The 21,644-nt window shown below is 17.9% G+C and overlaps 2 protein-coding genes across 6 annotated transcripts; one reads left to right on the top strand and one right to left on the bottom strand.

Moving 5' to 3' along the window:
* Positions 1-3,913: 3,913 nt before the first annotated feature.
* Positions 3,914-15,513, bottom strand: LOC411410 (protein transport protein Sec24B). Of its 5 annotated transcripts, XM_026445463.1 has the most exons (17): positions 15,358-15,513; positions 14,559-14,705; positions 12,353-12,499; positions 11,189-11,335; positions 10,762-10,877; positions 10,412-10,514; positions 10,176-10,302; positions 9,826-9,935; positions 9,277-9,508; positions 9,025-9,182; positions 8,189-8,414; positions 7,652-7,981; positions 7,264-7,374; positions 6,249-6,421; positions 4,783-5,118; positions 4,560-4,663; positions 4,076-4,187 (listed from the first exon to the last, which is right to left on the bottom strand). In XM_026445463.1, the coding sequence occupies exons 2-17, from the start codon at positions 14,679-14,681 to the stop codon at positions 4,076-4,078; spliced, it is 2,655 nt and encodes an 884-aa protein (XP_026301248.1). In that variant the 5' UTR covers positions 14,682-14,705; positions 15,358-15,513. The 5 variants fall into 5 exon arrangements, with proteins under 5 accessions (XP_026301249.1, XP_026301251.1, XP_026301250.1 ...); XM_026445464.1 differs by lacking the exon at positions 15,358-15,513 and having other exon boundaries at positions 3,914-4,187; positions 14,559-14,681; XM_026445466.1 differs by lacking the exons at positions 14,559-14,705; positions 15,358-15,513 and adding an exon at positions 13,288-13,342 and having other exon boundaries at positions 3,914-4,187.
* A 1,494-nt stretch (positions 15,514-17,007) lies between these two features.
* Positions 17,008-18,057, top strand: LOC552237 (transmembrane protein 242). The gene is made up of 2 exons (XM_624613.6): positions 17,008-17,229; positions 17,595-18,057. Exons 1-2 carry the CDS (start codon positions 17,175-17,177, stop codon positions 17,969-17,971), a joined length of 432 nt encoding a protein of 143 aa, XP_624616.1. The 5' UTR covers positions 17,008-17,174; the 3' UTR covers positions 17,972-18,057.
* The last annotated feature ends 3,587 nt before the right edge of the window (positions 18,058-21,644 follow it).

The following is a 21,644-nucleotide window of genomic DNA, read 5'->3' on the forward strand; positions in this document are numbered from 1 at the left end:
ATGAATATCAATTAAATATTTTTATATTATATTTAAATTATTTAAATATAAAAAAATGTTTAAAATCTTGAAAATATATAATAATTTAGTGAAAGAATATTACAATTTTCATTTATTATTATCAATCATTTTACTTTTAATTTTATTAATTATTTAAAATGAATGCTTTTTTGAATGCTTTATTTCTTATGTATATTCTTATATATATATTTTTTTATTTCTTCATACATGGCATATCCTAATTTAAATAAGAAATATATTATACATTATGCATAATATATTCTTAATTATATTATATATATTTTAATAATTATATTATTAAAATATTAAGCATTTTCATTCTTGTAATTTTTTACTTCTAGTTTATAATGAGTTTTTATATATAAAATAAATGATATATATATATATATATATATATATATATAGAATTGCAAAAATTTTATTATCATATAATCTAATAATATGTACACATGTAACAATTTTTATTTCCATTCAAAATCATCACCATTATTTTTTGTGATTTTTTTATATATTATTTATATTTATAATCTATCCAAAAACTAGATATCAATTATAATAATGTAATTATAATAATTGAAGTGATATTAAATATAATAATTAGGTATAAATTTATATGTTGTATGTTGAATTATTTTTCTTGTGATATTTTGTATAAACTCATTCAAAATTTCATTTGTTTTATACATTATACATCCATAGTAGAATTCTTACTACTATTTAAATCTATAGATTTTTGTATATTTTATAATTTTGAGTACTTAATCAAATATAATGCTCTTTATCTCGAATACTTAATTTAAACAAATATAATAAATATAATAAAATTTCCAATAAATATAATATCATCAAAATAATAAGATCTTTATTCAATTAACATAAATCCAAGAATCTAAATATATATTGAAAATTAATGTATATGTATTGAATTCTTATTATTTGAATAATCAAATTGATTATAACTCAAATTTGATTTCAAAATCTGAGTATTCCAATTTAGTATTTTGCCAAATATTTCTTATATATATTATATATTTGGATTCGGATCAGAAAGAATAAATTAAATAATGAATTCAAATTAAAAAAAAATATAAAAAACAATATATTTATTAATATATTTTACTTATTTTAATATTTGAATATATATATAATAAATATTTTTTTTTACTTCACTGTTTAGCCGAATTTATATTTAGATCCGAATAAAATATTTTAGAAATAGAATACGAATTATAATAAATATTTCGAATATTGTAAGAATTTTAATCTCTAATTTATATAGATTCTGTTTCTATATTCCTAGAAATCGCAATGAATTTATTAGAATTTAATTTAAAGAATAGAATTCATAAAAATTAATTTTCTTGTAAATGAAAAATCATTAACTTTTTAATTAAAGATAAACTTAATACATGTATAAACATATGTTACACAAATATATATCCACATAATATGTCTCATTAAATATACGTTCATTCTTTTATTAATTTATTAATAATATCGAAAATCTTTTAGTAATAATTATTAAATCATAATTTACACGCTCTATAAATCATAATAAATGGCAGAAGTAAAATTTCTATTATTAAAATTTAGTATTAATGTTATTTTTATCTAATTATGCATTATAATTAAATAATTTTTTAATTCACATTTAAAGTTTTATCAAAATATAACTTTAAACAAGCATACATAATATATTTTTTTCATATAAAATATGTATTTTTTAAATTAGAAAAAACTTAACAAATTCATTGTTATTCACTGATAAAAAATTAAGTAAAAAGTAAATATTAGATAAATAAGTAAATCTATTGTTATAAATATGAATGTTCATATTAGTTGAAAAGAAAAAGAAACTAATTTGCATAATTTGCATAAAAATTGTATTAACATCAATATATAATTCTTTTTATATTAGATATATTTTTTTTATAATAAAACAGAGTTTATGAAAGTTTATGAAACAGTAGTTTCATATATCATATTTAATGAGACATTCTGTATATATGTATATATATATATATATATACACACATTATATTGTTTCATAAAGGATGGTATATTCTAAAAATATAAAATTTTTGCATGAAAATAACATATTCTAAAAAATTTTTTATTATAATTATTATTGAATATACCTTTTATTTTAGCAATAATTATAACATTTGTCATATAACTTGTTAAAATTTTTACAAGTGTAAAAATACAGATGAAAAAATTTTAATCATTCAAAAAAATTAATAGAAAAAAAATATAATTATTATAAAATCTTATTAAAAATAATCTTTATATTTTCATTTAAAAATAAATATAATAAAAAAATAAAATATTATAAATATATTATTACTATATTAAAAAATAAGAGTAAATTTAAAAAAATATTAATAGTAAAACTCATTTTATTTCTGCAATATGAATTTTTTCTTTCTTGGATATACCATACCTTATGAAATCATTATGAGTGTGTGTGCACGCGCGCGCGTGCCAATCAATTTCGTTTAACTGAAAAAAATGAAATATCTTTCAAAAGTTGCTTAGCATAAAGAAATATGTTATGTGATATAAATAATTTTTCTAGATATATTTTCTAGAGATTATATGAAGATGAATTTTATTACTTTAAATAAAATTATATAATATTTAATACATTAATCTTTGCAGTTTATTCTTTATTTAAAAAATTACTAATACAAATTATTGAAATTTATAAAATTTATTATAGAATCATGCAAAGTAATAGTAGTAATCTCCATTTATCTTGTGTTATCTTGCTTTTTTAAAAATTATTATCTAAAATGATTTTAAAAAATGATTTTATGATATAAATAATTTAATATTTTTTTATACGACTTATATCGAATAATGCATTGAAAATTATATAATTACATTTAAAAAGATAAAATTGATCTTTATGTCTTTTTAAAACTTTTGTGTCTGCGCAGAAAAATTATTAATTCCATGCAATGTATATGCATCTTTATAACAAACATTTTTGTAAGAATATGTATCATTTTATATTGTTTATAAAATATTTCATATTTCCCAGTTAATTTAAATACTGTATATGTGTATATATATATATATATATATATATATATATATATATATATATATATAAAAGTATACATGATATAAAAATTAGGTATGTTACGCAATTTAAAGATAAATCATAATTCATAATTTATTATAAAATTCTTGTTCCAGTATACGTAAAATATATAACAGTTATTTACAAAATGATTTTGACCAAAAAATAAAACTTTTTGTAGCTAGTTATTTATCTGAGATGATCATTTTCAAATTATTACATTTTGGATATGCATTATATAAAGCAAAATAACTGAAAAGAGGATTCAAAATTAAAAAATTCTGGCAGTTTTTCAAAGAGAAAGATAACAAAATCAAATAATTACAAATTCTAGCAACAAAACAAATATAAAAACACAATTCAAATTCATTTAACTAGCTCAAAAAGATTACAAGAAAAAAGCATAACAACAATTATTATATTATTATTATAGTGATAATAAAATAATAATTACAGTTGAATTTCATTTAAATGCTTCAATGTTTTTTAAAATAAAAATAACATTCATTCCTACAAACGTGTGTGTGTGTGTGTGTGTGTGTGTGTGTGTGTGTGTGTGTGTGTGTGTGTGTGTGTGTGTGTGTGTGTGTGTGTGTGTGTGTGTGTGTGTGTGTGTGTGTGTGTGTGTGTGTGTGTGTGTGTGTGTGTCTGTACGTATACACAAAAATGTGTATGTTTGTATATATTATACATATATGTATGTATAATATATGTATGTATAATATATATATATATATATATATATATATACACACACATATATATACATATATATATGATTTTTTTATATTTCTAAATATTTCATTCTAATTAATTGATCAAACAATTGTTTTCAAAAAGTTCGTATTTTTTGAACACAGTTCACAATTGCTAAACACTTTCACTGTAACAATGACTTTTGCATGTTAAGATTTGTTTGTTATATACTTTCCGTATTCATTAATCCCAAAATAATTTCTTCTATTATTATTTCACTTGAGTCTTAAGATGTTGCAAAAATTCATAATAACTCAAAGAATTCTCAAAACGATCTTCAATTAATCGCTCAATAAAAAGTGTCCTAAAATGACTGTCGTCCCTGAAAATTAAAAATTAAAAATTAAAAATTAAAAATTTTGAATATATTTTTTATTAAATAAATAATTTCATTCGACTAATTAATCTCAGCAAATTAAATTTTTAAGAAGAAATTTTTATTTTTTTATATATATCATATTAAAACTTATAAAAAAAAAAAAAAAGAATTCAGGAATATGAATAGATTTCACTATTTAAAATGAGATTAGGGTAATTATTATATAATTTAATATTTTTGATGATTTTTTTTTATATAATTATAACAGTTTAAAATATTAACAATTTTTCATTGAGTACTTCATTTATTTATATTTTTTACTATATTTTAAATTTAAAACAATTCTTTTCTGTAAATAGAAATAAAAAAATTTACCGAATAATTTGTATAGAAGCTGGATAGGGTTTCTCTTCTTGCAAACTAAATACAAAGTTTCGTAACCTTTCGCTTTCTGTTGTTTCAATTTCTGGTAATTCATACTGGAAAAAAAATATTTCTTTTTTATTTTGTGAATTAAACTAGTGAATTAAAGTAAATAGCATTCATTAAGAATTCGTTGATCAATCATGTAATCAATTATATAAAAATATGAACTTACAAATTCTTCTGGTATTGATGGAAAAGCAGAAACTCCAAGCACATTACAACAAAACGAAGGATGAATATTTTTGCCGATTAGAATAAATATCTGATCTCCAGTATCCATTAGAAAAGCACCCCTAGAGTCAAGTTTCTCAGCAGAAAGATGTAATCTAGGTGGTTGTGGACATAATTTACCATCGATATCTTTCGCATTTCGATCTTCAAACGCATGAATAGGATAAAGATCTGGATAAATCATTTGGATTAATTGAAACAGCGGTACAGTTTTTAACTGACACATAGCAAACACTCGATCATCAAGTCTTGTGTTTGTTCCAGATCTGAAAGCAATCTGAAAAGATATTTTTATTTTTTATTTTTACTTAAAATTATTAAATTAACTTTTTACTTAGAACATTAAAAAAAACAATGATAATGATAATGATAATTATGATTATGATAATGATATATATTACATAATACATTGAAAGAAATATTTACCATAAATTTACCAAAAATGTTTTATAATAAATTCATATATGTGCAAAATATTAGTATATTTAATTTTAATAATATAACATTGACCAAAAATTTTTATGGATGATTCTCACAGAATTTCTCGTACATTTTTAAAAGCAGAATTTCCATTTTTAGCTTATGAAAAAATATATTACAAAATATATTTTATAAAACTGCGTGATTTTAGACAAAAAGATATTGTGAGAAAAGAGATATCAATCTCATTACAATTTATTTTTTTTTTTATATATTATAATATTAAAAATAAATATTACACATGCGCGCGCGTTTACACACACACGCATGCACACAAGCATACAATTATTTCAAGTTTTTAACTTTTCGTTGTATTTATTATAATGATGAATATAATGAACATTTTCATTCAAATATTTCAAAAATGAAAAAGATAATATTTTTTTTAAATAATTAAAAGTACAAAATTTACTTTTCTCTATCTTAAAATTATAAAATATATAATATTATTAATATATATTTAATAATACATATTATAAAATATTATAAAATATTTTAATATTTACTTTAATTATATATAATTTTAAAATTTTTAAAATTACATTCATATACAAAAATCTAATGTCATAAATCATATGGATAAATATCTATTAAAATCATATTAAATTTTTTAAAAAGTTTATCTTTAAAAATTAAAAATAATTCTGATTTTTTTTTAAATTTAGAATAAAGAATATTTTTATGAAGAATTATATATATGTATATATATATATACACACAATAAGAATATTAGAATGAAGGATTCAGCAAATTATCCAATAGATATTGTTGATTAAAAAATAGTTTAAATTTACTGAAAAATTTAAACTATTTCAAAATTATTATTATAACAATATAATATGATCTATATGTAATATACAAAGAATATATATTAAAATTTTATAATTCTATAATGACATAAAAATTCGTTTTTTAATTAATACTTACACATTTGAGTAGAGCAATAATATATAGGGGTAATAGCTTTAAACTTGCTGGAGCAAGAAGTCCACCAGAGGCAGCTGATTGAGACAATTTATAAGCTGATAAAACATCTATGGCCACATTTATTAGAGCATCTCTTGCATCAGATATAGAGGATTGCTGAGATCTGTCTACAGCTATAAATGTATAAGACACGATTATAAGCATTAAACATTGAAAACGACACAAGGAAAGCAAATATAATTAATTACACGAATTTAAGAAATTGAAGAAAAAAAATATGAAGAAAAATTTACCAAAATATAAACTGCTCAAAATAAATAAGATTGTTCAAAAATTTTATGTCAATAAATATGTCTAAATTTATGATTATTTAAATACTGAATCAGAATATCCTATATATTTCTCCCTAACTTTTCTTTCATTTTTAAATATTAGTGGAATTGCATCCAGAACAGAAACAAAAAAAAAACTATTCTTTTTTTTATTTATTTTCTTACTAATATGTAATATTATGTAATTTTATAAATATAATATTTTAATATATTAAATCTATCAAAAATAATCAATCAGATTTATATTTCATTTGATTTTTATATAATATTATTTTTTATCTTAATAATAAATATTTCTGAATATATTGTATCAAATAAAAAAAAAAGATAAAATTAAAATAAAAAAAAAGAACAAAATAAAAAAATTGATAAATGTTTAAGAAAAATAAAGGAAAGAATAGAAATAAAAAATATAATTAGTCGAGATAAAAAATAAGAAGCAATAAAATCAAAAAGATATGAAGATATCTTAATGAAAAAACAAATTTAAAAAAAAAAAAAGAATATAAAAAATATAAATATACAAGACTATATATAATATCTATATAATATGTAACACCAGAATAATTAGAAAAGAATATTAAATAAGAAAATTAAAAATTTATTGCCAGAATTGAAAAATGGATGCAAAAAAGAGAAAATAAACATATATATATAAATAGATATAAAAAAAAAAATCTTACCCATTTTAGAAAGTAGGCCTACTATGCATTGTTGATCAGCAGAATGAAGAACATCAGACAAAGTAGAAACTACTGGTAGGCACAATGTGTGTACTCTAATTCTTCTTTCACCTTATATATATTTTTAAATTAAAATGATTAAAATTATTAAAATTAAAATTAAAAAATTAAAAAATATGTATGTATATATAAATATATTATATTTTTTATTTTTATATATATAATTATATTTTAATATTTAAAATGTTAATACACATTTTTAAAGATTAGACGAAATAATATAAATATTATGCATAATATTCTTTAAAAATATTTTTTATTTTTTAAATCCTTGTTATAATTATTAAAATATGAAACTATTTAAATAATGATACAAAGATATATTTACCTTTACTTGATGTATAAAGTAAAGCTGCCTGAAAACAAACATTTTGTACATCTGAAAGATTCTCTTCTATGGAGATTTGCATTCCAAAACCAGCATCTGGATTAACGTTAGGCAAACTAAGAAGATCAGTTGATCGCACGAAGAAATTTCCGTGAAAAGTATGAATACTCAATCCTCGTGTGCATCGTATTCTCATCACTGCTTCGAAACCGATTTTTCTAGTAAGATAACGCCTCAATATTCTGTCAAGTGTTTCCACATGCTGTGGTTTCGAAGCGCGGAATAATGGAAGATGATATATGCAACCTCCAGAAAATTTACACATACCCGCTAAAATATAATGTAATATTATTTTATAATGATAAAATTATATTTAATATATTTAAATATATTTTCATATTTGTGCATTAATAACATCATTGATTTAAATAAATAAATTTAAATAAATTATTATATTTTTTAATAAGAATATCATATACACACGCGCGCGCGAATACAATTTAAAAAATAAAAACAATAATTTAAACTAATACGTACAAATAGTAGATAGATCACAATATTGACAGTTTAACAAAAATAAATCGACTGCAATTTGTTGTCCACTGCAATCTAGTGCTAATCTTTTGTAAAAATCTGTTACTGGATTTAAATGCGGTACATCTTTACTTGCTCTGTTATTTGGATCTTCTCTTGCTTGCAATAAACCTGGTCCTAGATTTGGTAAGCAAGTTTGGAAGACGGTTACACGTCCACCAGTTGGTGACTAAAATAAAATATTTCATTTATTTTTTATATATTTTTTTTCTTTTCTTAACAATAGATATTGTTTTCATTTGATTTATTTTTAATATTAGATTTTATTGTAATATTTTCTTTAAGATATTATAACTCATATGTTTAATTTATCTAAGAATCTAGAACAATGCTGTTTAGATTGTTTTCATCATAGGCACTAAATATAAGGAAGTAAGTTTGATACTTCAGATCGTATTGAAATCAATTTTGCTACTGCTATTATTTATATATATGTTTAATTATTCATTATCTGTAATGTTCGCCATTCTGCTTATGGAGGCAACTATTAAATGGTACTAATCCAAAATATAATTTTTCCGAATAAATTGCGGCAATATTTTCTATTATAATGTCGCTAGAGACATTAAAAAAATAGAAGTTTGAACATCATCTCACTATTGTATATTATTCATTTGCATTAATTTTATATATATTTTAAACTATTCTTTCCTGATGCCTTAAGATACAAACTTAACAATAAATCTAAGTACTAATAATAATAAATCCATTATTTTCTATTTTTTTTTTCATATTTCACTCTGTCAGAGCTCCATAAAATAATTATATTTTTTACATACCATAAGTTTATATGCAGCTTGCAGAGCTGCACCCAATGCACTATTTGTGTCATGAGTTCCTTGAAATTTTATGGGTAACTGAATCAATAAATCTCTTACTAATTCTTCTCGTTCTTTCAAGTTGACAATTAAATTCTCCGGACATGGAAGAAATACATCTGTATAAATATTGTTTATGATTAAATATAAAAATAATATGTAAATAATTATTAAAATGTAACATGTAAAGTTAAAAAATGAACATAATTTTACCATCGATATCAAGCATAATCATTTCCTGAGGTTGTGATACATTGTCAGGTATGCCAAAGAAATGTATAGCAGAATCTACTGCTAAAAATCCTATTTGTGTTCTACTATCACCTGGCAGTCTTGATAATTCTTCTGAAATTACGTTGCAGACTGTGTTCAAGTAACCACTTTCTACTGCTAATCTCGAAACGTCCAAAACAAACAAATACACAGCTGGCTGTGGTGGACGTAGCTTAAACATATTTATTATTTTATTTATTTTTAAATACTTTTAATTTTTCATTTCAATTTGATAAATCTTTTTTTAAAACGGTTTTTAAAAGAAATATTTACTAATTTAAAATATTTTTAATAAACAAAAGCAATTTATTATAATTTATTAATAATTGTTATAATTATTATAATAAAAATTTTAATTCCTATGCAATTTATGCATTATATTTAAATATATTTAAAATGTTTTTTTAACTTTTTTATATTTCTATAAATTTTATTCCTTATTTATTATTTTTAATATATATTAATATATCATATTAATTAGAATATTACCATATATTCACTAGATGCAATAAATTCAATTGTACTAGTTTTTACTTCTGGTCTTCTTGATGGATCTCCATATGATTTTGTTACAGGATCAAATTGAAATTCTTCTGGCACTATAAAAATATTAATATAAAAATATTAATATAAAACTTTTTTTTATTTTATATATATATAAAAATAATTTCATGTAATGTTCATTCAAAATATTTTTTTTATCATTTCATTCAAAATATATATTAAAAAAACTAATTAAATATATATAATAATAATAAATAATATAATAATAAATATATATATATATATATATATATATATATATATGCAAATTGAAAATATAAAAAAATTGTACTTACATTCATTTATTCTATAACAAAGATTACATTTCCATCTTTTTGAATCATTGAAATATACAAATGGATTAATATATGTTCTGCAAGCATGACAACGAACTATTGTACTACATTGTATTACTGGTAAATGCTGAAAGTACAATAACATAGTTATTAATAAATTAGACTATATAAAAATACAAAAATATTATATGTTACTATTTCATATATTTACATTTAAAAGAAAATATTTTACCTACATTTAAATCTTTGAAAGGATGTATTAAAACTCCTAAAGGCAATCTAGATTTCTGTAGCAAAGAATTTGATACAGGAATCTTTGTAAGTGTGCAGCGGAAAATGCTAAAAAAAATCACAAAATCATTAAAACTAAAACTTAGAAATACTAAAAAAATAATCAATATTATAATAATTAATTAAATAATTAACTTAATATGCAATATTTATATAATATATTTGTTATTTAATGAACTTATTTAATATATACAATAATATCATTATATTTTATAATTATTATTTATTATAAATCTTAAATTTTATAATTTGATTTTTTATCTAAATTATTGATTTTAGATAAAAAAATACTTACTCTGGACTACAATTCACACTGTCTAAAAACTCTTGATGAAGTTTAATTTTTGGTGACTCTACTTTTTCTATAGGTAGAACATTTCGACATTGTAAAAGATCAATAGTCTCCATTCCCTAAAACAAAAATAGATCTATAATGTTACTTGAATAAGGATAACAATAAAAGAATAATAATAATAATAATTGATTGTTAAATACTAATCGAATAAATTTAATTTTTATTAAATTATATAAAATTTACGTATTAATATAAAAATAAGTTATATAAAAGTTATATAAATAATAAATTATATAAAAACATAATAAAATTATTTTAAAATAATATATAATATTAATAAATTATAAAAAATTAAGTGAAAATTTTTAAATTATCAAACTTTTCTACATAAATAAAATGAATATTATACCCATTGCTTATTACTTACCCACAATTTATTATAACCAAGTTGGGTAACAGACATCATATTCATTTGATTATTTAAATGATTTATTTGATCAGGATATGATTCTGGATATCGTTTATTCAATGAATCTGGTGGCATATTCATTGAATTTGGTAGCTGATTTGGATACTAAAAAAATCAAACATTCTTCAATAATTAGAAGCAAACATTATAAAAATATTACATATTTTATTCACTTTTTTACAGATATTTTTTTTTAATTTTTTAATAAAACAAAAATTTTTTATTTCAATTATTAAAAATTCATTTGATCTTTCTTTATTTTTAAAATATTACTAATGAAAAATAAAAAAAAGAAAATAACAGTAATAATATTAAATAAATGAATAAAAAAAACTAATCAATTATTATTTTAATATAATCAATTAAAATTATTAAAATTTATGATCTATATATTTATTTTTATATTAATATCACAGTTAGTCATATAATAATAAAATATAACTATATTAATTAATTTCTTAGATATAATATATGCTCATAATTTTTCTTATTAATAAATTAATAAATTATCACATTTTAAGTAATAAATTTATAAGTAATTTATAAATAATAAAAATTCACATAATCAATACATATTATAATAAATTAATATTATTTACAATAAATAATAAAATTAATTTTCAAAACTGATTGTCTATATAATATTATTTTTTACAATATTGTTTTTTTCATAATTTTTTTTAAATAAAAATACATAATGAAAAATATTTATAAGATATTTAATCAACAAAATGTTTTAATTTTTTAAAAATTATTAAAAATTACATCTTATTATCTATCATTAAATATCTATTTATATATCTATTTCATTAAATATATTAAATATTAATTAATTATCAATAAACTTGTATTTTATAAATTGTATGATTTTATTATATATTATATTTATATTATATTTATGTTAATTTATCATTTTTTTAACAATAAAAATTTATAATTAAAAAAAATTTAATAAAAAATTATTGAATAAAAAACTAAAAAATTATAATTTTCTCATTTAATGTTTTACATTTTAAATACTTAAATCAATAATTTTATATGAAATTTAAAAATTAAATATGTCTATAATTTTTATGTAAGATAAAAAATTGCTTTAAATATATATTTTTTTTTATTATTTACCCATAATTTATTACATCCAACTTGTGGTGCTGGCATCATATTCATTTGATTATTTACATGATTTATTTGATCAGAATATGATTCCGTATAACGTTTATTCACTGAATCTGGTGGCATACTCATTGGATTTGATGATTGACTTGGATACTGAAAATAAAGATTCAATATTCTTTTTTAATTATATTATATATTTACTACACATATTATATATTAATTATAATTATAAATTATAAAAATAAAACTTCAAATTTTTACAAAAATACAAAAATAAATATAAAAAAATTATTTCAATATAAATCTAAAATTTAAACACTTATAATTTTATTTATAAATTTTATAAATAAAATTGAAAAAATATATAAATTTAATATAATATAAATAATATATATAATAATATAAAATATATATATAAATTAAAATTAAAATTATACATTTAATATTTACAAAAATAAACAAAGATATTAAATATTTCTTTTATAATCTTTTATTAAATACAGCATTTAAAAAATATTTTCAAAATTTAATAAAAATTGGAATGAAATTGACTTATAAAAATAAAATTAAAACAATATTCCCTGTCAATTACCAAATAGTTTTTAATAACTGAAAAAATAAAGTTAATCACATGCAATATGAAAAAAAACTAATTGATATCTCAATATTCAAAGATTAATTTAATTAAATTTAAAATTTAATTAATGATTTATTAAGGAGAAAAACAAATCAAAAAAAGATAAAAAAGTTTATATTATAAAGCCTAAAATTTTCTTGGATATTTTTAATATGGAAAAGATTTTCATTTTTTCAATAAAATTATTACACAAATATGAAGAAAAATTTAAACTTCATTATAGAATACATATTGCATTTTTCACAATAATTGACAATAATAATTTTACATTTATTATTGGAAAAAATACACTTCATTGACGTACTATACAACATTACGTGGCAGTTCAGTTAATTCAGGCGCCATTTTCGAACAGAAATATGATCGCGAATCACATATTTAAAATCACAATATACATATTTAATGCATATATTATATATTTAAATATATGTATACTTTATTATATATTATATGCATTAAATATATTAAATTTTTCTATTTATTACAGAAATATTTAAAAAAAAGATCAATTCATTATATCTATAGCAAATATATACAACAATAATCTTTTGTATACTAAAATATTAAAATATTAATACAAATGACTGTATACACAAAATTAAAAATTAAAAATTAAGTAATTAAGTAAAAAAAATAAAAATAAAAATAAAAATAAATACACCTCATAATTATGAGTATATAAAAAAATTGTAATTCAATAATTTTTTTTTAAATTAATTGTCTAATTTTTCTATTATTTATCTTAATTTATTAACAAAATAATGCAATAATATAAAAATTATTATACAAAAAAAATTAAAAAAAAATTTTATTTATATTTAAATTATAAACAATTTTAATTTGTATTAGATAAATATAGAGATAGAATAAAACTATTCTGTTTCTGTTTCGTTTCATCTAATGTAAATTTCTTGTAACTAAATCATAGATTTTTCTGCAAAATTAAATTGTTATAAATATAATTAAAGAATAAAGCTTTACTTTTTTATTTCTCAAACATAATAGTATACATTCTAACTTAAATATTTTGTATCTTTTTATTATGTGCATTTTGTATGTTTTTGTAGATTCAAATTTTACATAAATATTTACAATTTACTTATAACTAATAAGCTTTAATTGATATGTTTATATATCAACTTTTGTATTTGTTTTGGTCTTCCAAAAAATTGTCTTTTCAAAGTCTCATAAATATATAATTATATCAATTTGATCATTTTTTACAATGAAAAATTTAACAGATAAATTAAATTAAATTTAAACATAAAAAATCATTAATACAAATAATTATCATATTAAACAATGTATTTTAATTTTTGAAAAACTATAATAACTCAAGTTTTACATAAAACTTTGAAAAAAAAATACATATATATATCTTATATAAATGTAATATTATAATAAATATGATTCATTTGAATATAAAAAATAATACATAAAATATAATTAATTTTTTTGAACAAATTTTAATTTAATATCATAAATTACATCAATGTATAATGTAATGTATTATAAAATATATTTTATACATAATTTTATATAAAATGCTTTAAAATATTCATGTCTATCACTTACCCATAGTTTATTATAACCAAGTTGTGTTGTAGACATCATATTCATTTGATTATTTATATGATTCATTTGATCAGAATATGATTCTGAATATCGTTTATTCATAGAATCTGGTGGCATACTCATTGGATTTGATAGCTGACTTAGATACTAAAAAAAAAGATTAAATATCCTTTTTTTTAAATTATTATTTTAGACAAATTTTAGAATATATAAAAATATAAAAATATTATCATTAAGATTGTAAAATACAAGGAAATGAGATTAATATTATAAATAAAAAATAATAAAAAGTATATATAAACTTAATACAAAAAAAATAAAAATAAAAACATTATATTTAATTATATTATATTTATATGTATATTATATTTATATTATACATTATATTTAATTATACAATATATATTAAATATATTTTATTTTTATTATTTTATTAACTGAAGAATTTAAAAAATATCTTTAAAATATAAAAAAATTTCAATTTAAAGATATAATATATATTCTTTATTAATATAACATTGATAAAAATATTATTAATATTCTTTATTAATTATTGAAAATTATTTGAATATTAAATAGTTAGCAATAAAATAATGTATACATATTTCAAAATTAAATGTAAGTAATTATATTAATATATATTAATATTGATTTTCAAAAAACTAATTTAATTAATTAATTGTACAAATATTAAAAGACTAGAAAGAAATCCAAAAAGGTTAAAATGTCAAATTCAAGTAGAAATATCGTGAAATCTGTACTTTTATTTATTTTTGCAATAATAAAAAAAATTTCTCACCTTTTGGACAAGATTAACACAGAATATATGATAAAAACTTTATTCGACACTGCACAATGAAATGTACATTACACTTTTTACAGAATAATTCGTAGTTTATTATCCTCGAAAATGTTGTATTTCATCGACGCGACACACAACATTACGTGGCAGCTCAGATTGTGGCGCCTTTTTTAATTAGTGAACTGATCACAAACTATTTATATACTTGTGTAATTAAAATAATTAATTTATTAAAGATATGTATTTATATATACATAATTACATTGCAAATTCTATAAAGATTATATATATTTACATATATAAGTATATATATAAATATAATTTCATAAAACAATATGTGTGTGTGTGTGTGTGTGTGTGTATAATATTAATATAATATTGTATTTAAATCAAACTATATCTCTATTCCAAAAAAAATTAAAAAAGAAAAATGTTTATTTTTATATATACATTGTATATATTGTATATTATAAAATGTAATTATTTTAAACCGTATTACTATTTATAATTTCTTTTGTAAAATAATTTTTTATATTATTCTATATAAAAAGAAATAGAAAATAAGATCATAAAAAAGTATTTAAAGAAATAAAAATGCTTAATATTTTTGGAAATATTTTGCTTTATTTTATATATTTATATATTCAAATAATTTATCATTATATTTTAAATTATTTTTTAATACTTTCATTTCATCTGTTTATATTTATTGTTCTCAAGTACATATGACATTATAATTGCAAAAAATTATATTCGAGAATATATTAAATATTAAAAAAAAAGAAATGATAAATTTATTATCATTTTTATTATATATTAATATACATTTCATAGATTAATATAATTACCTCTCTTTTATCAACTTATTGCAACAAATAAAGTATTTCGGAAATAATCAATTAAATTTTCGTATAATTTATTGATTTTGATATTTGCAATCATTTTTATTGAATTATGTAATAGTTATATATTGTATTATATGTATTATGTATTATGTATATAATTATATACTGTATATAATTATAATTGTACATTACATATAGAAATGAAAACAATACATCAATGTTTTGAAAAAATCGATGTATTCTGTTGAATGTATAGATTAATATATTGAAACTATCGTTTTTCTCAAATTTGATATTTATATAAAGTAAAATCTAAATCTCTAAAGTTGATCATTAATTGTTATTGAAAATGCTCATTATTTAATTATTTCAAGAATGTTAAATTATAATATAATATTCAATTTGAATTTTTAAATTATAATATATATGAATTTTCTATTCCAAATAATTTGAATTTGGTGCACTGGTGCTTTTATTATCCAATTATATTGGATTGGATGAAAGTTCAACATGGCATCATGTAACTCATGTAAAAATATCCGAATTGTAATCTTAAATAAAAATTACTTTTGAATCATTGAATTTTAATAATTATGATCGCTATTTTCGAATTTTATACATTAAAAATGATTTACATATTGAATTTATGAAATGCATAAAAAAAGGATAAAAAATTTTAATATTCTTTTTTGAAATTTTACTTTAATTTTTTATGAAGAGATGTGATAAAGGTTATAAGAATTATTATTATTTAAATATAAAAAATAATAATTAATATAAATTGATAATTGATATAAATTTTATATATTTTTAAAGAATTCATATAATAAACAGTGAAGAAACAATATAACAACGTTCAACATTTTGTATTATTTGAATTTTTTCCAAAGATTTTCCCAAGTGTTACTTTTTCAATAATATGATGTATTAACAATTAAATGAAAAATAATATAATTTGAAACAATAATCATGTCAGAAGTAAATAGAAAACAAGATATAAAGAAAAGAAAAGAAATGTTATATGGTAAATATGTGCTTAAATTAATTTTATTTAGTAATTTAATTTTATTTAAAATTATATAAATTGAAAAGAACATATTGAATATATATTTTTGTATTATTTATATTTATTTATTTGATTATTATTTTATTTTAATTATAAATGTATATAATAAAATAAGAAATTTATATATTTTTTTAATTTATAAAATTTATATTTTATTTAAATTTATAATTCATTTAGAATAAAAAATATGAATTTAATTTATTTCTATAATAAAATATGAAATTATATATAATCTATACTTTTTTAGCTGTAATAATATAATATATTTTAAATTTTATGTTATTTTATTTTAATAATATCAATATTATAAATTTTTGTTTCAGAAACATTATTCTTGACTGGAATAGCAGGAATTTCTGCTATGATCGGTTTTTTTAATGCTTTAGCATCAGTCAAGAAAAAGGATAATAAACATTTTGATATTGGATTTATGGGAGGAAAAGGTCTTCAAGAATCTGGTGCAGCACTTGCTACAAGAGCTCTATTATGGGGTTCTGCATGGGCAATTAGTGGTTGTAGTATACTTTTTTATGGAATTTGGAAATTATCTGGAGCTACTAATGCTAAAGAGTTTCGATTAAAAGCTGGAAATATTTTACCAAAAATACCAAAAAATGATCCTCCTCAAAGTAGAACTGAATTTGAAAATCTTACAGATTTATTAAAATATGTTTCAGAAGAGTGGGGTAAAGAAAAATAATTTTATTTATATTTTATATATATATATAAATAAGAAAGAATATAATTGTTTTGTTTATCTTCGCATATCTAACATTTGTTTATAAAACAAAAATAGAATTGTATTCATAAAAAATTAGTTTTAAATGTCTGTAATAAAATAAATTTAAAATCTTGTATGCTTATTTATTATGTAAAAATTAATATTTATAATATATTATTAATAAATAATATTGGAAATTTATAATATCATACAGAATATATTAAAATTTACATATCTAAACAATATAAAAAAGTTTATTTTAATTATAATTCTAATAAAAGACATTTGATTAAAAATATATATATATTATTATATAGATATATAATATATATATTATATATTATAATATATATTATAATATATTACTATTTGTATAACTTTAAATTTAAGAATAAATCATTTAAATTAAAAAAAATAAAAGAATGCAATTGATTTTTTATTATAAAAAAATTATATTCATTTTTTATAAATCAACTGAATTTCTTTTCATATGCTTATTTTCTTTCATTTAATTATTAATTTATTACATATAATAGATATTACTAATTAATATTATAAAAATAATATTATAATTATAAATATATATAATTATAAATTTTCTATAAGAAAATTAAAAAATATTTGAAAATTCAATAGCTCTATTTCCATCACACTATTATTTTTTTTATTTAAATTTAGATTTCAATTGATATTTTATATATTGTCTGACAGACTTATAAATATAGATAAGAAGAGGAAATGATAAGAAAAAACAAACAGAAAATATCAGCACTATCTCTAAATGCCATAAATGAAAAAGATCAATTCCATCTTTTGAAAAGTACTTTTAAAGAAATATCTTTAATATTCTACTAAAGATAATGCTGAAGATAATTTTGTTTTCTCTATATCCGTATTTCTTTCTCTATTTACAATTTTCTCCATATTTCATTTGCAATATTTTAGAGATGGTGTGATTTCAATAATTTTTACTCTACTTTTCCTTCTTTCTATTTCTTCTCCTTATCTATATACTCTGAAAAATTTACGCACTCAAGAAACGATTGCAAGGAATGACGCAATTTATAAGATAAATATATTATTGTTTTTCTACAAAAATTATTATTGTATTTGAATGCTCTTACTATTATTAACAATTACTATTATTATAAATAAATAATCGAAAATAAGATTATAAATTATAAATTAAAGACATGAATATTTATTTAGCTACTATATGTAATACTTCAAATGTTTATCTCAAAAGATCTTTTTCATATGATTTTTAATCTAATATTAATAATTATATTAATATTAATAATTATCAAAAATATATAACAAGAAAATTAAGAAAAATAAAAAGATAAAAAAATAAAATAATAAACAAGAAAAAAACAAAGAAAAATATTTTTCCAAAATATTCGATTTATTATCTTCTAAAACATTATTATTTTAGTATTAAGTATTACATAGTATAAAGTATTACATAGTATACATATGTATATTTATTATATTTATTATATTATATACATTTATATATCTGTAAAGTAGTAAAAAGAATTAAAATTAATTTTCAAATTCAAAAGAATTAATTTCTTTTTGATAGATATTTTTATCAGGTTTAAACCATAAAATTTTAAGACCATCATACATTGCGGGCGAAGCAACGGCTTCATAGTTCAGAAGGGGTAATTGATTGACATATGTCGAAAGTTTATATATATCATTAATCACATATTCATCACATTGATTAATATCAGCATTGTTAGGCAAAATAAGAAACCATAGATTTCCAAATAAAAATTCAGTACTGTTTGTGAGATCTTCAACTACGCTTAATGGAATCTTTTTTACTAATGTTACATGATATTTTACATGCGAACAATATTCTAATTTTAGTGTAAATGATACTATATTAAATGCATTCTCAAATAAATAATATTGATCAGTCCTATTAACAGCACCGCTAATCAAATCCATTAATTGGTTCTCCTTAGTAATTATAATCGTATCACGTCCATTAAGTATTTTACCAACTATCAACTGATAATTTTTTTCCAATTCATCATCATTGCATTCCTTTTGAACAGAAAACGTCACAATTTCTTGTTGATTATCGGAAATAATTTTCTTTGTGATACCATTTATTTTTTTATTTTTGAAATTTTCACGAAAAAATGACATTTCCTTTGCATATCTTATAAAATTTTTATAAAATTCTAAGGTAAAAAATTTAATTAATTTATTTTAAAAACTACACAGTTAAAATAAATGTAAAATTGTACTTACAAAATAAATTTTTCGAATTATAATACATTATGAAATAAATATAATGTATAAATATTAAATAAAATTTATTTAATTATTATATTATTATAAGAAAATTATTTTAAGAAAAAATATATATAATTGAATAAATTCAATAAATTTAATAATAATTAGCAATTATTAAACTTTTTATTTCAGAAAAATCAAATATTTATTTGAACAAATAATGTTTAAAATTTCTTAGATAGAAAAAATTTTAAAAATATATATATTTGATATGTATCACGATTTAATACAACTGGAACTTCTGAACAAACGAAAGAAATAGAAATTATAAATATGACTAACCGAATCAAATAATAAATACTTATTTATTACATATAATACTTACACTTATATATGATATCTCTTTCAGTCATATCTATCACGAGATGTAAATCATTATTTTTTCTTATTTTAAAATTTTTTTTATAGAAATACACGTATCTTATCTCTAATATCTCATCCTAGATCAATATCTAGATCGATTATTTTTTTTGTATAATATTTATTTCAAAAATATAGATTTTTAAACTTATGTAGATTTTCATGAAAATCTTAATATATTTATCTATTAAACGTGATAAATGAACATTTTTTTTTTATTTTATTTTTTATATATTTTATCTATAAATGATTTAATGAATTCTTTATTGAAGTAATGTAAATTTTTTATAAGAAATATTACAATTTATCTTATTCTCAAACCTGATTTCCGATTCAAGTCTAAAAAATTTAAAAAAAAAAAAAAGTATATATTCTTATTTTATAATCTTTTCTCTTTAAATTTCATTCTTTTAATTTATAAGGATTAAATTTGTTCAAAATTGTAATTAGAAAATAAATTATTAAATTATTAATTGCATGTAAGATAATTAAGAAATTTTATGATTATATACAAATATTTTTATTTTCAAATACAGCTAGTTAAATTCAGTTAGTAATCTTTCAGCTATATAGATTAAAATATTCAAAAAAACATCCCTGAATTATTAATTTGTAATCAATTTTTGTATGTTTTTTTAAAAATAAAATTCTTAATTCAATATTTGAAAATATTTCAGATAATAATGTAACTTTCTAAATGTGTAGAATGTATTATTTTAAAAACATACATTTATGTATGTATTTATTAATAACAAAGTTAATATACGTTTAAAATAATATAATATCTATAAATAGATTAATAAATTCGATTGTAAAATATTTATAAAATATACACATTTTTTTGTTTTTATCATTGTTTTATTCTTAATTTTATTATTCATTATGTTTATAACACATAAGTTTCTAAAAGAAGTTGACATTTGGATATTTGTTTTAATTATTCTAATTACAGTAAATACATAAGATATAATTATAAGTT

This window comes from Apis mellifera, linkage group LG15, assembly GCF_003254395.2.
Source record: "Apis mellifera strain DH4 linkage group LG15, Amel_HAv3.1, whole genome shotgun sequence".
Lineage (NCBI taxonomy): Eukaryota > Metazoa > Arthropoda > Insecta > Hymenoptera > Apidae > Apis > Apis mellifera.